The sequence below is a fragment of the Myxocyprinus asiaticus genome, chromosome 26 (genome assembly GCF_019703515.2).
Source record: "Myxocyprinus asiaticus isolate MX2 ecotype Aquarium Trade chromosome 26, UBuf_Myxa_2, whole genome shotgun sequence".
Taxonomy (NCBI): Eukaryota; Metazoa; Chordata; class Actinopteri; order Cypriniformes; family Catostomidae; genus Myxocyprinus; species Myxocyprinus asiaticus.
In genome coordinates this window covers 25,854,829-25,877,368 of record NC_059369.1, presented here as the reverse complement: position 1 = coordinate 25,877,368, position 22,540 = coordinate 25,854,829, and the positions used below count along the sequence as shown (strand labels likewise).

The 22,540-nt window shown below is 36.2% G+C and overlaps 1 protein-coding gene across 2 annotated transcripts in view; it reads right to left on the bottom strand.

Annotated features, from left to right (window-relative positions):
• Positions 1-22,540, bottom strand: part of LOC127417137 (multiple C2 and transmembrane domain-containing protein 2-like) — a 74,762-nt gene that overhangs the window by 18,366 nt on the left and 33,856 nt on the right. For both annotated transcript variants that reach the window (XM_051656848.1, XM_051656846.1), the window contains exons 18-19: positions 4,520-4,639; positions 1,500-1,541 (exon numbers count right to left, since the gene is read on the bottom strand). In XM_051656848.1, the coding sequence (XP_051512808.1) occupies positions 1,500-1,541; positions 4,520-4,639 (162 nt within the window). The remainder of the gene's footprint in view (positions 1-1,499; positions 1,542-4,519; positions 4,640-22,540) is intronic.

Here is a 22,540-nt window from a genome sequence, read left to right as displayed (position 1 = left end):
AAAACAGCACACGCAATCTATCAGCACCTGATGTGGCAATCGACCCAAATGAAAGGAATGAATTCACCTAAAAATGAAAATTCTCTCATAATTCACTCACCCGTATGCCATCCCAGATGTGTATGACTTTCTTTCATCTGCTAAACTCAAATGAAGATTTTTAGAAGAATATCTCAGCTCTTTTGGTCCAGACAATGCAAGTGAATGGGTGCCAAAATTTTAAAGCTCCAAAAGTCACATAAGTCAGCAAAAAAGTCATCCATAAGACTCCAGTGGTTAAATTAATGTCTTCAGAAGCAATAAGTGTGGGTGAGAAACAGATCAATATTTAAGTCCTTTTTTTACTTTAAATTCTCCTCCCTGCTCAGTCAATCTCCTTTTTATCTTTCACTTTCACATTCTCTTTCTTGTGTTTTTGGTAATTCATATTCTTCATGCATGTCGCCTCCTACTGGGCAGGGAGAAGAATTTCAAGCAAAAAAAAAAAAAAATGCTTAAATATTGATCTGTTTCTCAACCACACCTATCATATCACTTCTGAAGATATGGATTAAAACACTGGAGTCATATGGATTACTTTTATGATGCCTTTATGTGCTTTTTGGAGCATCATTCACTTGCATTGTATGGACCTACAGAGCTGAAATATTCGTCTAAAAATCATAATTTGTGTTCTGCAGAAGAAAGAAAGTCAGACACATCTGGGATGGCATGAGGGTGAGTAAATGATGAGAGAATTTTCATTTTTGGGTGAAATAACCCTTTAAACTATATGCTTTAGACCTTCTTTGAAGCACTTAATATAAAGTGCTCACATGCTTTGGACAACTTGAGTTGTGCTCTTTCCACTTTAGCTCACCTTCACCATGTTTCAAATAAGTTTTATAATACAAATGTGTTTTACACTACTGTGATGTCACTTTTGGAGGTTCTCTGTGCCACAGTGCATATCCAACTAATTGAGAATGAAATCTGTAGTCAGTTATTTTAATTACTGATTATTATGGATTAGTTGTTGCAACGCTAAACCACATAAACTTAAAATATTGTTTTAAAAAAAGTAAAGATGTCTGTACTGCTTTTTTTTTTTCCTAATGCCTGAATATTTTTTGAATAAATGGATCTAAGCAGATTTGTGAGAATTTGTAATTAGTCTAATGACTCATCTTAAGCATTAAAAAATTTAAAGCTAAAAGTGGGAGTTCAACTACAGTCCATCCTCCCTATTTAGCAATGCCTGCTGCAAAATCCTTACAATGCCTCTATTCCCCAGTGGAAGGCAAACTTCAATTAATGATGCCGTTCTGTGCTTATTTCTGTTTTCAAAGGACCAGAGCAAAGCAACCAAATCAATTTGTCGTATGAGAGAGAATTCCCACAGGACTGGTGTGAAAGTACTAGGGGGAAGATGTGCTTGCTGAATTGTCTGTCCTCATTTTGAACGTATTTAAGTTGCAGTCCTGAGTTGCAGCACAGGGAGCTCTATAAAAGTAAAATACCTTTTCATCCTCGTCCTCGTCCTCCACCATGGACATGCTCTCCTGCAAAAGTTAGAGAGAGGGTTAGATTGAGACACACGTGGGCAATGGAGCATTTGTTTTTTTTAACAAACACCTCGTAATGAAACCTTCACTTGTACATATACACCCCCATTGGGAGAGGCCCTGTTGCCGTAGCAACTGCCTCTCGGGTGACCTAGCACAAAAAGAAGAGGTGAATGAGAGGGGCCTTTCTCACAAGAGCAATGTCACAACCAAGCAATCTCATTTCTACCCAACATAAACACAAACACACACTTACATATGCACCTGAAACCAAAGGAAAACATTTAATCTCGGCTGTTCGGGTGCCTAGATCACTTCCTACCAAGTCATCCATGACCCTTTCTGGGTATTGATTGTAGCTCTGGCATGGAGCAGCACTCTGTTTTAGCTAGGCCATGGGGTGAGCACAAGGTGATGCAAACTTTAAAATTGCCAGAGAGAACAGCCCCGCCCCAAGCCTGAAACATGGCAGTGAGATGCTATTGGTGCACAAAGAGCTGATGTATTTTGTGTAAGGACTTTGGCGACAAATGTGGTTTATAAAACCCAGTAGAGATGGAGGTCACTCAAACTGCGACTGCAATGTTAACTTTCACTAAAAGAGGTGATAGGAGCATCACCAAAACTTTAATCTTTGTAAATGTTGAATTCATAGGCAATATGGATCTAATTACCAAATTAATGCTCTTTAATAATACTGTAGAAAAAGTTTGTGCATAAAATGCACATTAAAGGGTTAGTTCACCCAAAAAGAAAAATTCTCTAATCGTTTACTTACCCTCATGCCTTCCCAGATGTGTATGACTTTCTTTCATCTGCTGAACACAAATGAAGAATTTTGCAAGAATTTCTCAGCTCTGTAGGTCCATACAATGCAAGTGAATGGGTGCAAAAATTTGGAAGCTCCAAAAATCACATAAGTCAGCAAAAAAGTAATCCATAAGACTCCAGTGGTTAAATCAATGTCTTCAGAAGCGATATGATAGGTGTGGGTGAGAATCAGATCAACATTTAAGTCTTTTTTTTTTTTTACAGTAAATTCTCATCTCTGCTCAGTCAATCTCAACTTCACTTTCACTTTCCCATTTTAATTCTTCTGTTTTTGGTGATTCAAATTATTCGTGCATATCACCCCCTACTGGGCAGAGAGTAGAATTTATGATAACAAATGACTGAAATATTGATCTGTTTCTCACCCACACCTATCATATCATGTCTGAACACATGGATTTAACTACTGGATTACATTTATGCTGCTTTTATGTGGATTTTGGATTTTATTTATTTATTATTTTGGCACCCATTCACTTGCATTATGAGGACCTACAGAGCTGAAATATTCTTCTAAATATATTAATTTGTGTTCTGCAGAAGAAAGAAAGTCATTCACATCAGGGATGGCATGAGGGTAAATCGTAAAAATAGTAAATCATGAGAGAATTTTCATTTTTGGGTGAACTATCCCTTTTATGATATTACCTGTGTTTGGTTGTGTAAAATAGATGATGTGGGATACATTATATCAATTTATTACATGGCTCTTTTGAATACTTGATTCTGATCAATCCGTACATTCATCAGTGAAATATTTTTGCATAATGATGCAAAACTGTATAATTGACTGTTGTCCTACCAATTTCCAACATAGCTTTCATGTCTCTCGTATCACTCTGTGGTCAACCCAAATGAAAGGAATGAATTTACCTAAAAATGAAAATTCTCTCATTATTCACTCACCCATATGCCATCCCAGATGTGTATGACTTTCTTTCATCTGCTAAACTCAAATGAAGATTTTTAGAAGAATATCTCAGCTCTTTTGGTCCAGACAATGCAAGTGAATTGGTGCCAAAATTTTAAAGCTCCAAAAGTCACATAAGTCAGCAAAAAAGTCATCCATAAGACTCCAGTGGTTAAATTAATGTCTTCAGAAGCAATAAGTGTGGGTGAGAAACAGATCAATATTTAATTCCTTTTTTACTTTAAATTCTCCTCCATGCTCAGTCAATCTCCTTTTTATCTTTCACTTTCACATTCTCCTTCTTGTGTTTTTGGTAATTCACATTCTTCATGCATGTCGCCTCCTACTGGGCAGGGAGAAGAATTTCAAGCAAAAAAAAAATAAAATGCTTAAATATTGATCTGTTTCTCAACCACACCTATCATATCACTTCTGAAGATATGGATTAAAACACTGGAGTCGTATGGATTACTTTTATGGTGCCTTTATGTGCTTTTTGGAGCATCATTCACTTGCATTGTATGGACCTACAGAGCTGAAATATTCATCTAAAAATCATAATTTGTGTTCTGCAGAAGAAAGAAAGTCAGACACATCTGGGATGGCATGAGGGTGAGTAAATGATGAGAGAATTTTCATTTTTGGGTGAAATAACCCTTTAAACTATATGCTTTAGACCTTCTTTGAAGCACTTAATATAAAGTGCTCACATGCTTTGGACAATTTGAGTTGTGCTCTTTCCACTTTAGCTCACCTTCACCATGTTTCAAATAAGTTTTATAATACAAATGTGTTTTACACTACTGTGATGTCACTTTTGGAGGTTCTCTGTGCCACAGTGCATATCCAACTAACTGAGAATGAAATTTGTAGTCAATTGTTTTAATTACTGATTATTATGGATTAGTTGTTGCAACCCTAAACCACATAAACTTAAAATATTGTTTTAAAAAAAAGTAAAGATGTCTGTACTGTTTTTTTCAATCTGCGGTCTCTTACATCTAATGCAATTATTTCAACTCAGATTACTATGTTATGGCCATTTATTTATTCAATTTTTTTTTTTTTATCGAAATTATATTAGATATCAGCAGACTGTTGTCTATCTGATAATTCCCAATTATTCTTCAAAAGAATCTGTGAGGTTTAAAACTGACACTTGTCATTTCTAAATCCTGTGAGTTATAAGGGACCATTTTCCGTGCAGCTGAGTGGGCGAGATTGCAGCACTCACCAGGTCCTGACTGTAGCTGGCCATGCCTGGTGTGATGTGGAAGTAGTTCCAGCCAATGAGCAGGAGGAGAAAGAGAGGCAACATGAACAGCTCCCAGAGCCATACTGTCACCACAAATATCTAAGAAAGACAGACAGAGAGAGAGGGTAACAAACAGGGTATGAGAATCACAAACAGCACACTTGGCAATGCTGCCCATACACACACATACAGTATGCATTTCCTCTAGCATGCATTTCTAAAAAAAAAAAAAAAAAAAAAACTCTGGGTTAGTCAACTGTACCAAAAATAAAAATTCTGTCATCATTTACTCCCGTCTCCTTTTGTGCCACGAATTGAATTATTTTTAAACCATAAACTATAATTTACAACTTACAACTGTATGAACTTTTACAGTTCAGAACAGTTATGACATTGTTATAACATGCTATAATAAATTAGGATCTCTCCCTGAGTAGAAAATGTAATAGATTGTATCATTATCTGAGGTGTTTGAGAACTGGAGAAAGGCTGCATGTGCATACACAACCTTCCAATGACCACATACACCCCCACAATGAGTTATTATTGTATGCCTACTGTACTATACTGTAGCCTATTTCTCTTTTTCTAAAAACTATAAACATTTAAATGTATAATAAGTATTAAAATTATGCATAAAATAGTTTTGTTTAAATAACTGTAAAATATATGTGAAAGTTGCATTATTATTTAATTACAAATAGGCACACTAAAGATGAATTACATTGGACAAATGTATTGTAAGCTATGGAAAGTAAACTGCAGCAAATACTTAAGTGGCAGAATAAAAGTGTTCCTTAGACCTTATTATTAAATTGATACATTTATTTGTATTTTTTTGTCTGGAACATCTGGAATAGGAAATAAAGGTAGATATTCCAAAGGTACTTGGTGCTTCATCACTTTTGTCAGATATTTTGAATTTGTGTTGTAACTAAAAATAAATAAATAAATTATTAGCACAAGTATTCTATTTCTCAAAGGCTGATGACGATATCTAGAGAGCAGGATGGGTGCTATAATGGCAACTTAATAATAGGAAATGTGATGTACACAAATGTGCATTATCCTCTGACAAAGCTGCCAGTAGACTGGAACTGACACAGTCTGCACTGTTATCATGCCTGCTTAATAATCCCAAAATGGCCAAATATCAGCCATTTAGTAGGTCTGGCTAATGTAATCTGAACAGTATCTATCACCTGCCAACCAATTAATATATGATTGCATTTCATTAGGGTATTTCCATAATAAAATACTGGTTCAATGCACAGCATGTATGCAACAAGAGTATAAATAAATAAATCCAAATCCTAGAACTTTTTTAATTTTAATTTGTCAATATAAGCTCATAGAAAAGGACTTGTACCATTGCACCTCTACTCAGAACGTTACGTGGCAAGCTAAAGGCTTGTTTGAGACAATATGTTTGACTTAAGTCTGTGACAAGCTTAAATTAGACTGGGTCTGCAGGCCTTACTTTAGCTCCAGTACAGTACCAGCATGTCCTTGTCACATCAGCCAGTGGCCAGACATCCTGCTCTGGGGACAGTCTACCTACCACCACTTCCATGCTAGGTTCACTTTCACACATGCTTGCCCACACACACACAAACACACACACACACACACACAAAACAGAGCCACCAGAGATATGTGAATCGTGCTTAATGCACAGAGCACTTGGACAACAACCTCCCCTAGGCAGAACAACAACAACAGTGTACACATCTGGGTCTTTCTTTAATAATTCATTACAAATTTAGACACACTGTATTATAAAAGGAGATGGCTGAATCTCTTTAATTCCTTATTTATTCTGTTCTAGATTAAAGATTCGAAGTGAAAAGTGTAAAGATTCAAAGTGAATACTTACAGTCAAGCCAGCACCCATGAAGGATAAATATGAATGTTTACAATCTGCAGCAGAATAAGGCTGTCATTCCTGTTTTAGAGTGCTAAATACAGTTCTGTTCAGATACAATTCGGTTATGAACAAGAGTGACAACCGCTTTCTATAACCGAAGTGACAAATGTAAACATTTTAAGAGTGAGTTTGGTTAGCCTGTGCTATGTGTACGGAACCGCACTGGAGAACTAGTTGCGGCATGTCATACAGTGTGTCTATTCTGCACACAGATGAACTGTTGCTCAATTTGACAAGTTAAATAAATTAAATAACATTGTGTCAATTGTGATAAAGTCTGCCCACTGTCTGTGCACTAACTGTCTGATGCATATCGCTCACAAATATTAAAAACACTAAACTGATTGGCTGGTTTGATGCAAGAGTAAAAGGATACCGGACCTTTTTATTAGTATGCCTGGAAACAGAGTTGTGTTTATAAAGCACCAGGTTGATACAACGAGCACTTTTGAGGATAAAACAATCATTGCATTTGCCAAAATTTGGCTGGTAAGTGACAATATTTTACAGATATTCAGAACACAGTAGCAAGTCAATTCGATATCGACATGCAGAACTTCATATTCTGCTTTGTTTTCTTAGTTGTCTCTGAAAGAGTCTGAAATGACTGTACCAAGACACATTTTCCACCATTTGTTATCTGTGCAATTGCTCGTGAAGGTTGACGCACCATTATTTAAATTATTTATTTTTCCACACTGGTTTATATTAAGGTATACAATATCTCAGAGAACCTGCCCCTAAATGATACATGGTAACAAAATGAACTGTGATTGATTGCTTTGCATGCCAGTCAGATGGATCTTCCTGTCTATGTGGGTGGTTCTTTGCCAGTTTAAGCTGCAATAAGCCTTTGGCCTTTTGTAATAAGACTTTCTGGTGCTATGATCTTTGATATGTACTCTATGGTTAGTTGTTGTTCAAAGCTATCACAAGAATAGAACAGGGTCTTGACTTTGGTTATTCGTATGAACAGGACAATTTGAGAGTCATACCTATTAGTAAATACCAACTGTCAATCTCAAACACTGACTGAGTGAATAAAGCCAATATGAATACTCTGTCTGGGAGTTAATGGCATTATACTGTTGTCACTTCCACTTCTGGGACCCCTTGCTGAGGGCCCACTACCCCTTTCCATACTAACCATCAGATAAACTCTACAGGCTCATCAACAGGTTAGCTGTTATTAGTGATAGCCTACCTTTTAATAATAGAAGAGTTAGAAATTGAGCGAGTAAGTCTGAACGAGATAGAGACTAGAAAACCTGGCAAGAGCCCAGCAGGAATGTTGAACCCATTTGCCCTGCCTGCAGAAGCTTCTACATTAACTACTAAAGTCTAATTGCCTGGTCTCTGTCTTCCCATGTGAGTCAACAGTAGGACCATTCATTTGCAGAGTCTAGAGAGAGAATCTGTCACAGGTATTCATTATCATCCACTAATGCAAATTGCTGCTCAACTGCTCACAGGCTTGGTGGACAAGATAAAAGTGCATGGAAATATAATGCCTTTTGTCTAAATGTAGCAAGTAAATGACTGGATAAACAAAACACTGCCAGAAATGTCTTCACTTTGTCCCCATCAGTGTGTGAGAGTGTGTCAAAGTGTGATGGGTTTACTGTAAATGCCGTTTTTCCCAGTGCTAATAAAATGTAACAGTGTACATCCTGGAAAGCTGTTCTGAATCCTTCATTCAGACATAAAGATGGTTCCCAAGACTTCCGATAGCCTCTAGTTAATAAGTAACAAGGAAAATGTACAGTCAGCTGTAGGGTGATCAGGATCCCAATGCGAAGCAAAGAGGTCTTATGTCATGCATACGTTTATTTTGCTATAATGATTGACTGACTGTACGTTATCTCACTTATTGCAGTATATGGCTACTAACAAATAAGTAAATAAATGGATATGGAATACTGAATTGAGTTGAGTTGAAGTTATTTTATTATCTCACATGTTATGTGTCTCATTCAAGCACAGTGTAGGAGATTGGTTGCCAGGTACAAAGTTAAAATATACAGTAAGAAGTCATTACACAAAAAGATTTGAGTACAGAATGGTGTAATGACTTCCAGTATTCCAGACAGCATGGTAATAAGCAGAGTTAGCGTTCTTCCTTTCTGTCTCCTCATATACAGCACTGCTCCTGCTAAACAGACTTGACTAATTCTTTGCTAAGTGGTTTATGGTTTATTAGCGCAGCGCAGTGATTAAAGGACACAGAGGACAAAGTGAAACCTGCCAGACCTTAGAGTTAATTTACACTGAAACGTAAATCCAGCTATAAAAATGGTTTTCCTTGTAGACATCACAGGTGAGCAGTGATGTTTTACTGCTCATCAAGTGCATTAAAACACAATGTATCAGTGAGAGAACATAATAAATTTTTGTTACAACTTATATTTTGTATAAATTGTTTTTAAATGTGTTTAGAGTAGGCCTACTGTTTATAATTACAAAACTGCCATAGTTTGTTTTATAGAAATTATGTTACATCTAACCATGGTAGTGAAAATCCATGCTTCCATGTGCTTACTATGGTCTACAAACACCACTGTTAAAACTAATTTATGAATACATACATTTAAATTATCATAAGGGCAAATGCAAAATACACCTTTTTAAAGATGAAATAGAAATCAAGTCATTCCTAAATGTGTCAGTCCTTTAGCTTAAAAAACATTTAAGCTAAAATATATTTTTGGAGTGTAAGAAAATATAACTGGTTTTGTTTGCCTACAGAAATTCCAAGAGATGACTGAATTTAAATCAACAAGAACCTGATGAAAGGACTTCAAACTCAGTCATGTCAGAATAATTTAGCCACATAAATTATGTTAACTTTTGTTTTATAGATGTTACAGATAACCTTACTGTTGTGAATACCATGATGGGCTGGTTTGAATATTTCTGTAACTGCTGATCTCCTGGGATTTTCATACACAACAGTCTCTAGAATTTACTCAGAATGGTGCCAAAAAACATCCAGTGAGCAGCAGTTCTGTGGACGGAAATGCCTTGTTGATGAGAGAAGTCAACAGAGAATGGCCAGACCGGTTCAACTGACAAAGTCTATGGTAACTCAGATAACCACTCTGTACAATTTTGGTGAGAAGAATAGCATCTCAGAATGCTATTCTGAGATGCGGGTTGGCACTGTATTGGCGGCACGAGGGAGACCTACACAATATTAGGCAGGTGGTTTTAATGTTGTGGCTGATCGGTGTACATTAACTTGTATACACAGCATTAAAGTTAATTCTGTTGAACTAACATGAACTAACAATACAACATTTTGATAAAATTTACATTAGCTAGTGCTGTAAAAATGCTGATACCTAATGCATTTACTAATGTAACAGATGGAGCCTTATTTTAAAGTGTTAGCAAGATGATTTGTATTAATAAAAACTAACAGTGTGTGATGGAGTGGACTAGGTGATGGACATACACTCTCCTCAGGCACCTGTAAGGATCATCAGAAGACCAGCCCAGCCCTAAGCAGGGTGACTCCACCAGCAGGGTTAAGAACTACCTGATGGATTTGTTTTACCATGCAGCTAATATGATTCCACTAAATTAATTTCTGAGGCTTCTCGAGAAGATCCCCATGTCAGAAATTCCTATACCTAATAATAAAGCACTCAGTGATTAAAAGTGTTAATAAAATAAGTCCTGAAGCTGAAGCCAGGCTGGCAGCAGTACGCCACCCACGCTCTCCTGTGAGGGGGGAGAGGAGAGCCACAGAAGGAACAAAAGGACAAAGACGCCCTCACTAAGAGTTTATACAATCCTGCAAATTGATTAAACGGCAAAGGGGTGGAGAGAGGCTACCAATCCAGACTACTTACTGACAGACTAAACACAAGTGGTGTGGAGGGCTGGAAAAAACACTCCACAGCTACTGCTAAATGTAAACATGCTTAACTGTGGGAGTACAATAACCTCCATCCATATAAAAAGTGAGAATCAAGATAATAAAAAGAGTGCCTCATGCCATCCCAGATGTGTATGACTTTCTTGATTCTGCAGAACATAAATTAAGATTTTTGAAGAATATTTCAGCTCTGTAAGTCCTCACAATGCAAGTGAATGGGTGCCAAAAACCACATAGAGGGAGCATAAAAGTAATCCATATGACTCCGGTGGTTAAATCCATGTGTTCTGACATGACATGTGGGTGAGAAAAAGATCAATATTTAAGTCATTTTTTTGTCATATATTCTCCTCCCTGCCAAGCAGGGGGCGATATGCACGAAGAATGTGAATCACCAAAAAGTGAGGGGAAAAGGACTTAAATATTGATCTGTTTCTCACCTACACCTATCATATCGCTTCAGAAGATATGGATTTAACCACCAGTGTCATCTGGAGTATTTTTATGTTGCCTTTATGTGGATTTTGGAGCTTCAAAATTTTGGCACCCATTCACTTGCATTGTGTGGCCTACAGAGCTGAGAAATTCTGCTAAAATCTTTGTGTTCAGCAGATGAAAGAAAGTCATACACATCTGGGATGACATGAGGTTGTGTAAATGATGAGAGAATTGTAATTTTTGGGTGAACTAAACCTTTAAGTGAGACTACTGCTAAAAATGCTTATATTTTTCTCACACCCTTTATCTTCATTACAAACATACATTCTGTACATATCATTTAGTTCCAAAAATGTAACAAATTTGCTTACATTTGACTAGTGACCAAGAATGGTGCAGTATCTTACTTTATTTATAATTATTTCTATTATATAACTTATTATTCACAAGTTAATATACTTAATATAATATACTTAGTAATTTTATATCACAATGTTTCTTTGTTTTAGAAATGTTTAAAATCCTAAACTTCCTGTATATTACCAGGTTATATTAGATTTTGAATCCCAGATTTTCAATGTGGTCTCAGACTCTTGGACCCCACTGTACGGTATATCAACTACCTTACGTATACAAAAGGACACAACGCTGACAGGCTGAAATAACCCAGAGTTCATAAAGGGGGATTAGTTTAGCTAAAAGCATTTTCATAAGAGCTCTATAAATTCATTCAGTGTGTTAATAAACATGGAGAGAAAGACAAACTGAGTAGGGAGCATGTCCTGTAAAGGAGTTTGAATATTAAGCAGTCGGGAGTCCATAAATACTTGAGAACCACTGCTGGAAGGGGAGAATTAGTGAGATAACATTAAGCATTCAAGAAAAAGGACTGGTGTAAGACTGGGACACAGAAAGAAGACATGCATTAAAAATGCAACACTGTTTTGATTTATCATGACGCCAGACCAAATCTCACTGTGCTTTGCAACAATTTGAATTTGAAGCAAATTAAAACATATTAAGTGATCTCCTCTGATGAACACATATTTAAGAAACACTTTACATGGTTAACTTTGTTATGCCACTCAGAGCATTAACATATCAGATTTGTGCATTTTGACAGAAGAAAATCTATTATGTGTGCATACCCTCTCAGAGAATGTAAGCACTAACTAGACCATGAGGGGGAGTTCGAGTCCCTCACATGCATTTATCTTCCGCAGCACTTGCAGAGAGACGCAAACAGCGACAGCAGTGCCAGTCTGCCTTATGAAGGTCAGACAGAAGCTGTGTATGGATGCCAGATTACATGAACATATCTGTGCGAATCTAACAAGACTGACTGTTGGCTGCAGGCTTAATGTGTATGTGTGAGAGAGTTTCGATGAAACGGGGCAACTTTAATATGAAAAGAGGAGGATCCTTACAGCGTTGCCACACTTTTCCCTCTTTCTCTGGCTTTTTTCCAAGGTGAAATGGAGGGCAATGTGAGTAACCTACATTGGTATCTTCATTAAAATACAGAAAAAATGACACAATATTTATAGTGAATCAAAGGCCCCAGTGGATGTTACAATCAGGCATGTCTGTAATAGGCAACAGCGAGAGACAGAGAGAGAAATGGGGATAAAAAGAGAGCATGAGCTTATTGGGGAAGGTTGGAAGTGTCATGCTTCAAAACTGTTGAAAATGTAGACCAATGAAACATGTTGCAAGTTGTAGGCTTTCAGAAGTTTAGAGGGTGTGAGGGTCAGGCTTATATACAGTATATATATAGTACTGTGCAAAATCTTAGGCACATAAGATGTTTCACAAAAGCATTTGTCTTAAGATGGTTATTTATATCTTCAGCTTTAGTGTGTCAATAGGAATTATAAATGTTAGACTCCAAAACATTATTTTTCCAAATAGAAAAGATTAGAATAGAAGAACAGGGAGCCCTGCAACAGATGTCAGGAATGAAGGCTATACAATGCTTGAAATTGCCAAAAAAAAACTGAAGATTTCATACAAAGGTGTACACTACAGTCTTCAAAGACAAAGGACAACTTGCTCTAACAAGGACAGAAAGAGATGTGAGTGGCTAGATGTACAACTAAACAAGAGGACAAGTACATCAGAGTCTCTAGTTTGAGAATTAGATGCCTCACATGTCCTCAGCTTACAGCTTCATTGAATTCTACCCGCTCAACACCAGTTTCATGTACAACAGTAAAGAGAAGACTCAGGGGTGCAGGCCTTATGGGAAGAATTGCAAAGAAAAAGACACTTTTGAAACAGAAAAAAAAAGAAAAGGTCAGAGTGGGCAAAAAATAAAAAAAATAATATATATATATATATATATATATATATATATATATATATATATATATATATTATTTTTTTAATTTTTTTATAGGTATAGGTAGAGCCTATAAAAGTATAGGTAGAGCAGGTGGGCAACCAGGCTAATGCTGAATGAACAGAGAGAGAGTGCAAATACGAATGATGCAAAGGCAACAAAGTAAAATCAGATTTAAAGAATATCTCCATTATTCACTGATATATACACCGTTGCAGGTTCGACACAAGAAATAACATTCCTCAAAAACTGAAAGTCTGTCAGTAATGTTTTATTTTTAATTAATTAATTTATTCATATAAGCATTTATTTTATTTTAACATTTAAACTTTTTTACATTTTATAATTATTTTCTAAAGTTGATTAACTGCAATGCTGAATAGTTTAGCATCTTACTAATTAAATTATAGCTTATTAATTCATAAACACATTATGAATGTGTGAACTCTCCTAAACATGATAATGAATGTTTTAAATAAATTATTTAAAAATTGTCATTTTAGATAATGGATTGTATAAGCCAAATGTAACATTTGTAATAGGAATAAAAAGAAGAAAATCTAAAATTGAAAGACAACTATATGTTTTAAGCATAAGCCTCACTAAGTTAGATTTATTCTTAAAACAGAGAGGAAAAAAACAATTTGTCATTGGGTTAAGAAATATAAACTTAATTCAAATTGTATCATTTAGCTTCTAAATGAAGATAAAAAGATATTTTTACAGGGAAACAAGACAAAATACTGATTACGATTTTTTTTTTCTGTTGTATTGCTTCTTAAAACTAATAATTCTCAATGTGATCCTATTGAAACAGATCAACTGTCGCTGGTGTGTGTGTGTGTGTGTGTGTGTGTGTGTGTGTGTGTGTGTGTGTGTGTGTGTGTTGGAATGTGTTTTCTGATTGTGAAGCTGCAGGCTGTGAGTGTATGATCTGTGTTTGTGATTCTCAGCGGCAGAACTGCGTAATGTGTCTTTTATCAGAGCAATGCTAGAGTGAACTATGCACCCAGAGGGAGGGAGAGAGAGAGAGAGAGAAAGTGAGAGAGGGAGAGATAAAATTCTCTCTGTCACCGGCGGTGTCGAGGGCAGTGTACTGAGCCCTGTGGTGCCTGTCAGCGGCTGGCATACCGACCCCACCCTGCCGCACTGGCCACCAGTGTTTAGTCCATGTTGGGAGCGTTAACATTCAGCGACCTCCTGGGTGACAGATCTGCCATGCGAGCCTTCACCCCCAAGGCAGGCAGCACTCCGAGTGTCAGCTCAGCTCACAGACGCTCAAACACCCATACACACACATACGTCACGGCCAGTGGACGAGGCTGTGGCCACGGGTGCCCGGGGAGAGCTGTCCACTGTGACTGGGGAGGTGGTGAGCGTGTTAGTGCTGGTCATTACAACCACGCAGTGTGTGTTTGTTCAGTGGAAGTAATGGGTAAAGAACGAGAGTGGAATGCAAGATGTTTATGGAAAAGGATGTTTACAGCAAATTATGCACTGATAGAAAAAGGATATTGAAATATATACAAAATATGCAAAAGAAAAAAACAATGCATATGTAAACATGTGAACTGCACAAATAAGAAATAAACTGTATACAAACAGTACATACTGTATATATTCATTAGAAAGCTACCGATAATCAGGTTGACCGATATGTACTGTACTGTATGGCAGTTAATCACACTGACCAAAAACTTTAACTGATTGTCACTCTTTTGCACTTAATCGGTTATCAATTCTCAAATATATATTTAGCCTACTGAGAAATAGCGCCATCTGGTAGGTTTCTGTAAATAGCCCCCAACAACGGAATTACACTCCTGCGTACTTAGCATCAAACAACAGTGCTCACAGGTAAACGTAATATTTTAAAGTATCTCTTGCAGATCTTGTAATTATTTTATTTTAATGAACTTTTTGTTAAATATTTTTTATATATTTTAAAATGTATCTACTTAAATTATTTTATTTTAATGTATTACTTTTTATAATTATTCAACCCAAAATTGGTTTTGCACAGCAGGCTGTTCACCTTCAGAGTTTAGTGCAACCTGGTCTCTTAGAATGAACATTATATACAGTACATTTTTGCAAACTGACTTTTACATGCCGTTACATTTCGCTGCAGTTTCCTGGTGAAATGAGCACTAGAGGCACTACAACAACTGTGTGTTTTATTAAGTTTTACAGAAATCACAAGTAAAATTGCTGATTATGACTTTATAAAACTTTATTTTTTACTCTATTACTCTCCCCCCACTATGTTATGATATCAGAACACTTTTCCTTTAATGCATGATTTGAAAAACGAAATATTTTAAGACTTGTATTACAGACCCACCTACATATACACACGTATTTTTTATATTATTAGCTCGCTTGGTAGCTCATCTGATAGAGCATTGAATTTTGAGCTTGACAGCCATGGTTCGAATCCAGTCAAAGACATGGAAAATGGAATTACATGGTTTGTTTGTTTTTTCTTTGAATTTACATTTTAAAACATTATCGGTTAGGGGTAGCTGTTGGTTAAGGATGTCTGTTTTGTTAAACTCTCATTTATCTTTTCGGACACTATTGGTTAGGTTTAGGGTATAGTTTTAGGTCAGGCAGGTAAATTTTACTCATTAAAACCTAAAAACCTCTTCTGATTACAACCTCGTTCCTCTCGGTTTTGGTGCCCTCCGCTGGACATTTCACTTTGAAACTGCAGCCAAATGTGGAATGAAGAATGTAATTTCAGTTTTGAAAAATGTTCACATAAATTTCATGAGACCATGTTGGTTTAGTAATATATCATTTTTTTTTTTTTTTTATATATATATATATTTATATTATAGAAATTGCAGACATAAAACAATAATTAAAATTCTGCAAATTGATTATCGGACAATCAAAAATAAAAATAATTGGTAGTTTAAAACTATCCACAATTAGAAAGTGCTACAAATAATTGTTTTTTGCATATTCCGTGTTGGGTAAGTGACTCAAAAGTAATTAATTTCAAATGACTTATTACTACTCTAATATTGTAATCAGATTACTGACTTTACTGATTACTTCATCAGAAAAGTAATCACATTACTCATTACTATTAAGTTACTTTCTAAAACACTTTTTACAGAAAGCTTTTGTTTTTCTACTAAACAAATTAAACGTAATGTCTTTATTTTCTCCTTGTTGATTGGCATGTTAGGAGGCACACACCCTTCAGCTGTCATAAAACGCTTACAGATGTGCATATTAACATATTTTATGTTTTAAATGTATTCTTCATAGAACATAATATATAATATTGTTTTAGAAATATTAATTAAATAAAATTAATCAACTTAATTGGAAGTCAGTAACTGTATTTTGATTACAATACCTTGAAATGCAATGCACTACACTCCTTTTTGTACTAAAAACGTAATTAGATTACTTTGTAATTAAATTACAGCCAACACTGGATATGTTGGTATTTAAAAATAATTGTTTTTGTCCATAAAAAACAATATATATTTCTAATATCAATACATTTATAAAGGGAGATCAAAATATATGTAAAACACATGTATGCTTATGTGAAAATATTAAGTGGTAAATGGACACTGAGTGAAGGGAGGATTGTGTGAATGGAGGAGCTGTCAGTGGCAGTACTGTCAGTGTGAAGGATAAGAGGGCGTTGTGCAAGGTCACGGCAGACTCAGCATTGAGCCTCAGGAGCGCTACAATGACACAGAGCATACACATCTGAATAACAACATTGACACTATCAAAACTCCAGCCATCACTTCACTGTTAGTGGCCGCTCAAATCCACCTATTTAATTATTAATCCTTTCCTCAAGAGTTCCAGGAAGAGCCCATGCACATATATCACTCTCAAGGGTTCGTCCTCCTGTCATATTCACAGCAAAATCTCCTTGACAGTTCCTTAAAGCCCACAATGTAAACAGAGGGACTCACACACACATACACACAATGGTTTCAATGTAGTTGTCCAAGGAAACTTTCAGACTGAAGTGAAATAAAGGTGAGGCAAAAGAAACTCAGACCCCTACTGAAAAGACTAGCTCAATATGAATTTATAAGCTGGTTTGGTGGTTCATGGTGGTTTGGAAGGGGTTTTGCTTGTAGACCAGCACAGCTGTGCTGATGTAAAAGTAAACAAAAACATGTTTGTTAACCAGCTTCTGGTGAAGCTAGCTGACCAAGGCAATCTTGCTGGTGAAGCTAGATTATAAAGGAATAGTTCACCCTAAAATGAAAATTCTTTGATTATTTTCTCACCCTAATGTTGCTGTAAACCTGTAAAATGTCTTTCTTTATTCAGTAGAAAACAAATGGTTGGTTTTTAAGTCTTCAGAGTGTTTATTTGCTAATAATGTAAGTGAATATTGACTCTGGTCTGTCAAGCTTAAAAAAGGATAAAATAATAATAAAAAAAAAAAAACACCAAAAAACCACACAGTAAAAGTACAATTAATCGATACGACACATGCAATATATTCCAAGTCTTCTGAAGCGTTACAATCAAATTGTGTGATGTTCAGAATGAAATTTAAGATGTGAATCACTCTCAAATTAAATCATATTAATAAAGTGCTTAAATAAAAAATGTCAATAACATTAACCCTCATTGATTCTCATTGTGTCTCATGACCAGATGTGCAACATGACATTATGAGTGTGATTTAAATAATGACAGAATTTTCATTTTTGGGTGGACTATTCCTTTAAGAAGCTTAGTAGGGACACCAGCATGGCATGCGGGGACTAAGCACCCAAAACACAACATATGTTGGTGACCAGCAATGCTAGTGTTTCAACAGTAAACTAATATCTAATAAAAAATTAAAGGAGTATTTTAGGTTTAATACAAGTTAAGCTCAATCGACATAGCATTTGTGGCATAATGTTTATTACCCAAAATAAATAAATCCTTAATTTAAAAAAAAGAAAAAATCTGGGTTACAGTGAGGCACTTACAATGTAAGTTTCAAAAGTATACCCACAAGATGGAAACAATGTGTGTTAATATTTGACAACTTTGTTGCCATGACAATATACTGTATTGCCATAAACCCTGTCATCCCGGTAAATGGCAATTTAAACAACTTTACAGCTCAAATGAAGTGCTTTTATAAAATTATAAGCTTCACATTTCTGCCTTTAAACCCTCTATTGGCCACATTCACATTAATTCATTGTAATAATATTGATTTCTACCTCTTTTTTTTTTTTTTTAAAATGAGGGATGAGTCTAAATTATTTTTGGTACATTTTGTGGTACAACATTTCTGGTACAACATTATGCTACAAATGCTGTTGATCTAGCTTAACTTGTATTGAACCCGGAATATAAAAAAAAAATAAATAAAAAAAAATTAAAAAAAATAAACATCAAGGGAATCAATGTTATCACGTTTTCCAGAGTACATTACACAAGTTAACTAGAATAGCGAATCAGGTAGTGGGAATGCATATAATCAGTCTAGGTAAGCCAGTTAATAGCTTAGACTGTGTCCGACACTTTATAACATTTCCCAAGGACCCAGAAACCAGCGCAGACCCCGTCCTGCTATCATGTGGTGCTGGCCATTCTGCTAGACAGAAATGAGAAGAGAGAGAATGAGAGAGAGACAGAGAACACTCCGTCACAGCTGCCAACTGTGTTTACAGCTGCACAGCATCAAACATTCATCAGATGCCATCTTTACAGTCTGTGATGTGAAGCAATCAGCATTTCACAGGCTGTCAAATGATGTCGAAACCGCTTGCTACCTGGCAGTGTCAAAAAGGAGGTGAAAAAAGCTCAAACACACACACTCACACGCACAAACACACACCGGTTCTCCTTTTTAGTCCAGACTACTGGCAGACGAGGCAAATTCATATGCTAAAATATTAATTCTACTTTAATACTTAAAACACTCTAACGACAGCAAAGCTCCAAATCAGCTTTCATGTGTAAATCATCTCTTATTTTCCTCACCCTTCAATCCCTTTCATCTTTATTGAAAATGCTTGAAACTGCAGGGTTCAGAACCACAGTAACTTTGGCCAGTTAATAGGAGGCTAGGTAATGCTCCTATGAAACTTTTAGGAGTCTGTTTTGTTCTGTGTAATGCAGTGTAAGAAAGTACTTTAGCTTAAATGCTTATCATAAGATTTTTTGTTGGTCTTCTCTCAACAAATGCCTGTTTTTGTCCACGGCCCCTCCGAGTGTGTGTTTAGGTGTGTTTCGACAGTGCTATAGCTCCATCTACAGGTTGAAGCGAGACATGCAGCAGAGAACTTTGTGTGACCCCTTCTGCAGTCTCCACTGATGTACATCACATTCATCTTTCTCAGTCTAAGTGCAAGCCACATCTAAAAGGTGGTATTTTATAAAGATTTTATCTGTCGCAGCCCTTCTCTTGGACGCAATGCAGTTGTAAGACTTTGTAAGTGCTGTTTCTGACCTCATTACTGTTGCATAAACAAGCAATAAAAAATATCCAAGTATGTAAGCTCTCAGGCTAGTTACAAAAGCACATATATCATGAGTTTCTCCTTAAATGCATATGAAGATCCCCCTAATAAGAGGGGTGGTCTTAAAAACAGTGCCTTGTGTGCATGTGAATGGAAACTTCAAAGAACCACTTATAGGGAAGATTTTGCAATGAGAAACAAAGACGCACCACTTTTAACTTTTGAGTTTCAGCTTGCTGATGCATGGTTGGTGATTTTGAACATTATGGTCCAGTGCAAAGACAACCTCCAACTAAGGAAGTGCCAAAGAAAAATGCCAATTAAGACCAATTAATCAACTGAGGCTGACTTTACAGGTGAACTTATCCAAATACAGTATAGTGTAGCTTTACATAAAGCTGTAAAAGTATTTTCATAGTCCAACCAATTATAGTTCCTCATATAGCACAGTGTTTCTCCCAAAACTTGTCAAGAAAATATCTTGGTCATATTAACCCCCAACCCCAGCCCCACATTTCACATTTATAATATGTGAAATTCTTGTTTGAATTTGCAAGAAAATTAAGCTTACATTTAGGACCATTAAGATTTTTTTGCATTGTTACATTATTTTGAGGACACTTCAGCACATTTTACCTCCCAATACTTATTTCCTTAAAGCATCTTGAAGTTTTACTTTTATTATTCCAATTGTTTTCAATGATGATTCTTATTACCATAACACTTTTTTCCTCACAGAAAGATGCTGTTTTACAATGATGTTTTAAATTAAAATCAGCGAAAATGTATGTCAGTACCAAGGGAGTACTACTATGATGTACAGTATAAATAATTTTTATACAACAATTTAAATAATATATTTTTTTTTTCACATTGGGGTAAAGGGAATATTATAATGACCTTTTTTTTTTTTTTTTGCATTGCGGTAATGAGAAATGGATGGTAAAATGCGCATAACTGTATAAAATCATTTCACATACAGTATGTAAAACTAAACCTTAATGGCCATAAAATTAGCCTTCATTTTCTATATGCAAAATAAAATATCTTATTTACTTCTTTTGGTTTTGGAGTAAAATAGGACCAGAAGATTTTATTGACAGGTTTTGTGAGAAGGCATAAACGACTACACAATACAGAAAAGTTTTTGTGCATACACATAAAGCAGAGCACACAAACTAAAACATATGCACCCACACACTTATTTCCCTCTCTCTACAGATAAAAGCTGTGTTTTGATAGAGAGAGAGAGAGAGAGAGAGAGAGAGTGTATAAGCAGTCTGCTTTGTGCAGGTCAGGGTTCTGACCTCCGGGATTTCCAGCACTGGGGTGGGCGTGCGTTCCGGGAACAGGCGCTGCCTGGGCAACCTACAGACCTGGACAAAGAAACCGCAGCGCCACAAAATGCATTATAAGTTGCACAAAGTGTAAAAGCTCAAGGACGGAGACTTCACTAACTCCATGAATAATGTATAGTAATGTATTTTAGACATATGTTTGTAAAGTAAATAGTATCCTCTCTCCACGCTCTACTTTATATACCATATACAAAGTGCACAGGCCTACATTATAAATTAAATGGGTGACATATTACAGAAGATTACAATGACATGAATCGGTAAAGAAAACTTAAAGGAAGGCATGGCCTCATCTAATTATGCTCTTCTGATGCTCTTCATGCATCTGTCAATTTCTAACTTGGTTACCTTATTACCACATCCTACAGATATACCTACACCCCGAAAGCAAGAGAGAGAGAGATATGTGTTTGTAAACCCTTGAGGGTTACATGCTGTTTTACAGACGCTGTGCAACATGTATGATAATTACATATTATGAGACTGTACAAGAACGGATGCAGCTGGTCTTAAAATCCATTAAACAGAACAACACTTTATGGTTGAGATTCACCCAACCAGCCTTATGTTTCAAAGCCTGCACGACTTACACAGGTGCCCCATTTTCATTTCTCCTGTCATATCCATATCTTAGCATCACCTGCGCAGTTCTCAATGCAGTGGTGTGTAAACAGGCCACATGCTAGCTGCTATTCTTTCCATTCTCGACCCTGCATGTGCAGACAGCGTTAGCGCCGGCAATAGGACATCCTACACCTCTCCCCAGCCTGACACCTCTTCTTCTCAGGTGGATGGCCGTGCACACTTCCAAGTCCTCCCTTTCAGGGGGCACTGCTCATTGCCGCAGTGGTGCGGGAGACTGTGTATTATGCTATGGCGCCCAGAAAGTGCGACCTCTAAAAATAACTACTTGTGTTATACAGCAGAGCTTATAATGCACTCTACTTGGCTACAATAAAACACAGCGCAGTATAATGGAACACACACTGGAAGGGCTCAAGTATTTTTGTTTATGCAATTTTTTGCTGGTGTGCAAGATAGTATATGAAACTCACCAAACATCAAGTGAAAACAGGCATGAGCAAAACTGATTCTACATCATCAACTTTTCTGGACTTTTTGTCACTTTTTAATTGACAATTGAAAAAAAAAAAAAACAGGAAATGATTGGAGAGATTGAGAAATGGGACTCCGACATGTCCCAGACCAAACCCGAGCCTGCATTTCCCACAGCACATCTCCCAAGCACCACAGCGATAAGCGATACAAGTTAATCCAAGTTTCTTTCACATCCAGCCACAACAGCAACATACAGCAAGTGATTTGACATTTCAGTCAGTCGATTCTATTTTTGCAGCTTCATGTCGGTTGCCCCGCCAACATTGTTTTGCGTAATATGATTACAAAGTAAATAGTTACTGTAATCCAGTTGCTTTTTATTACAAAAAGTAGTGTAATACAGTATATTACATTTTAAATTCTTGTAATTAATTATTTACTGGCTTTCAAGGAGCTTAATTACTTCTAAGAACATTACTTGGTTTGCATATTTTACACATATCTAAAATAATGTTATTTATGTGGAATTATTATTA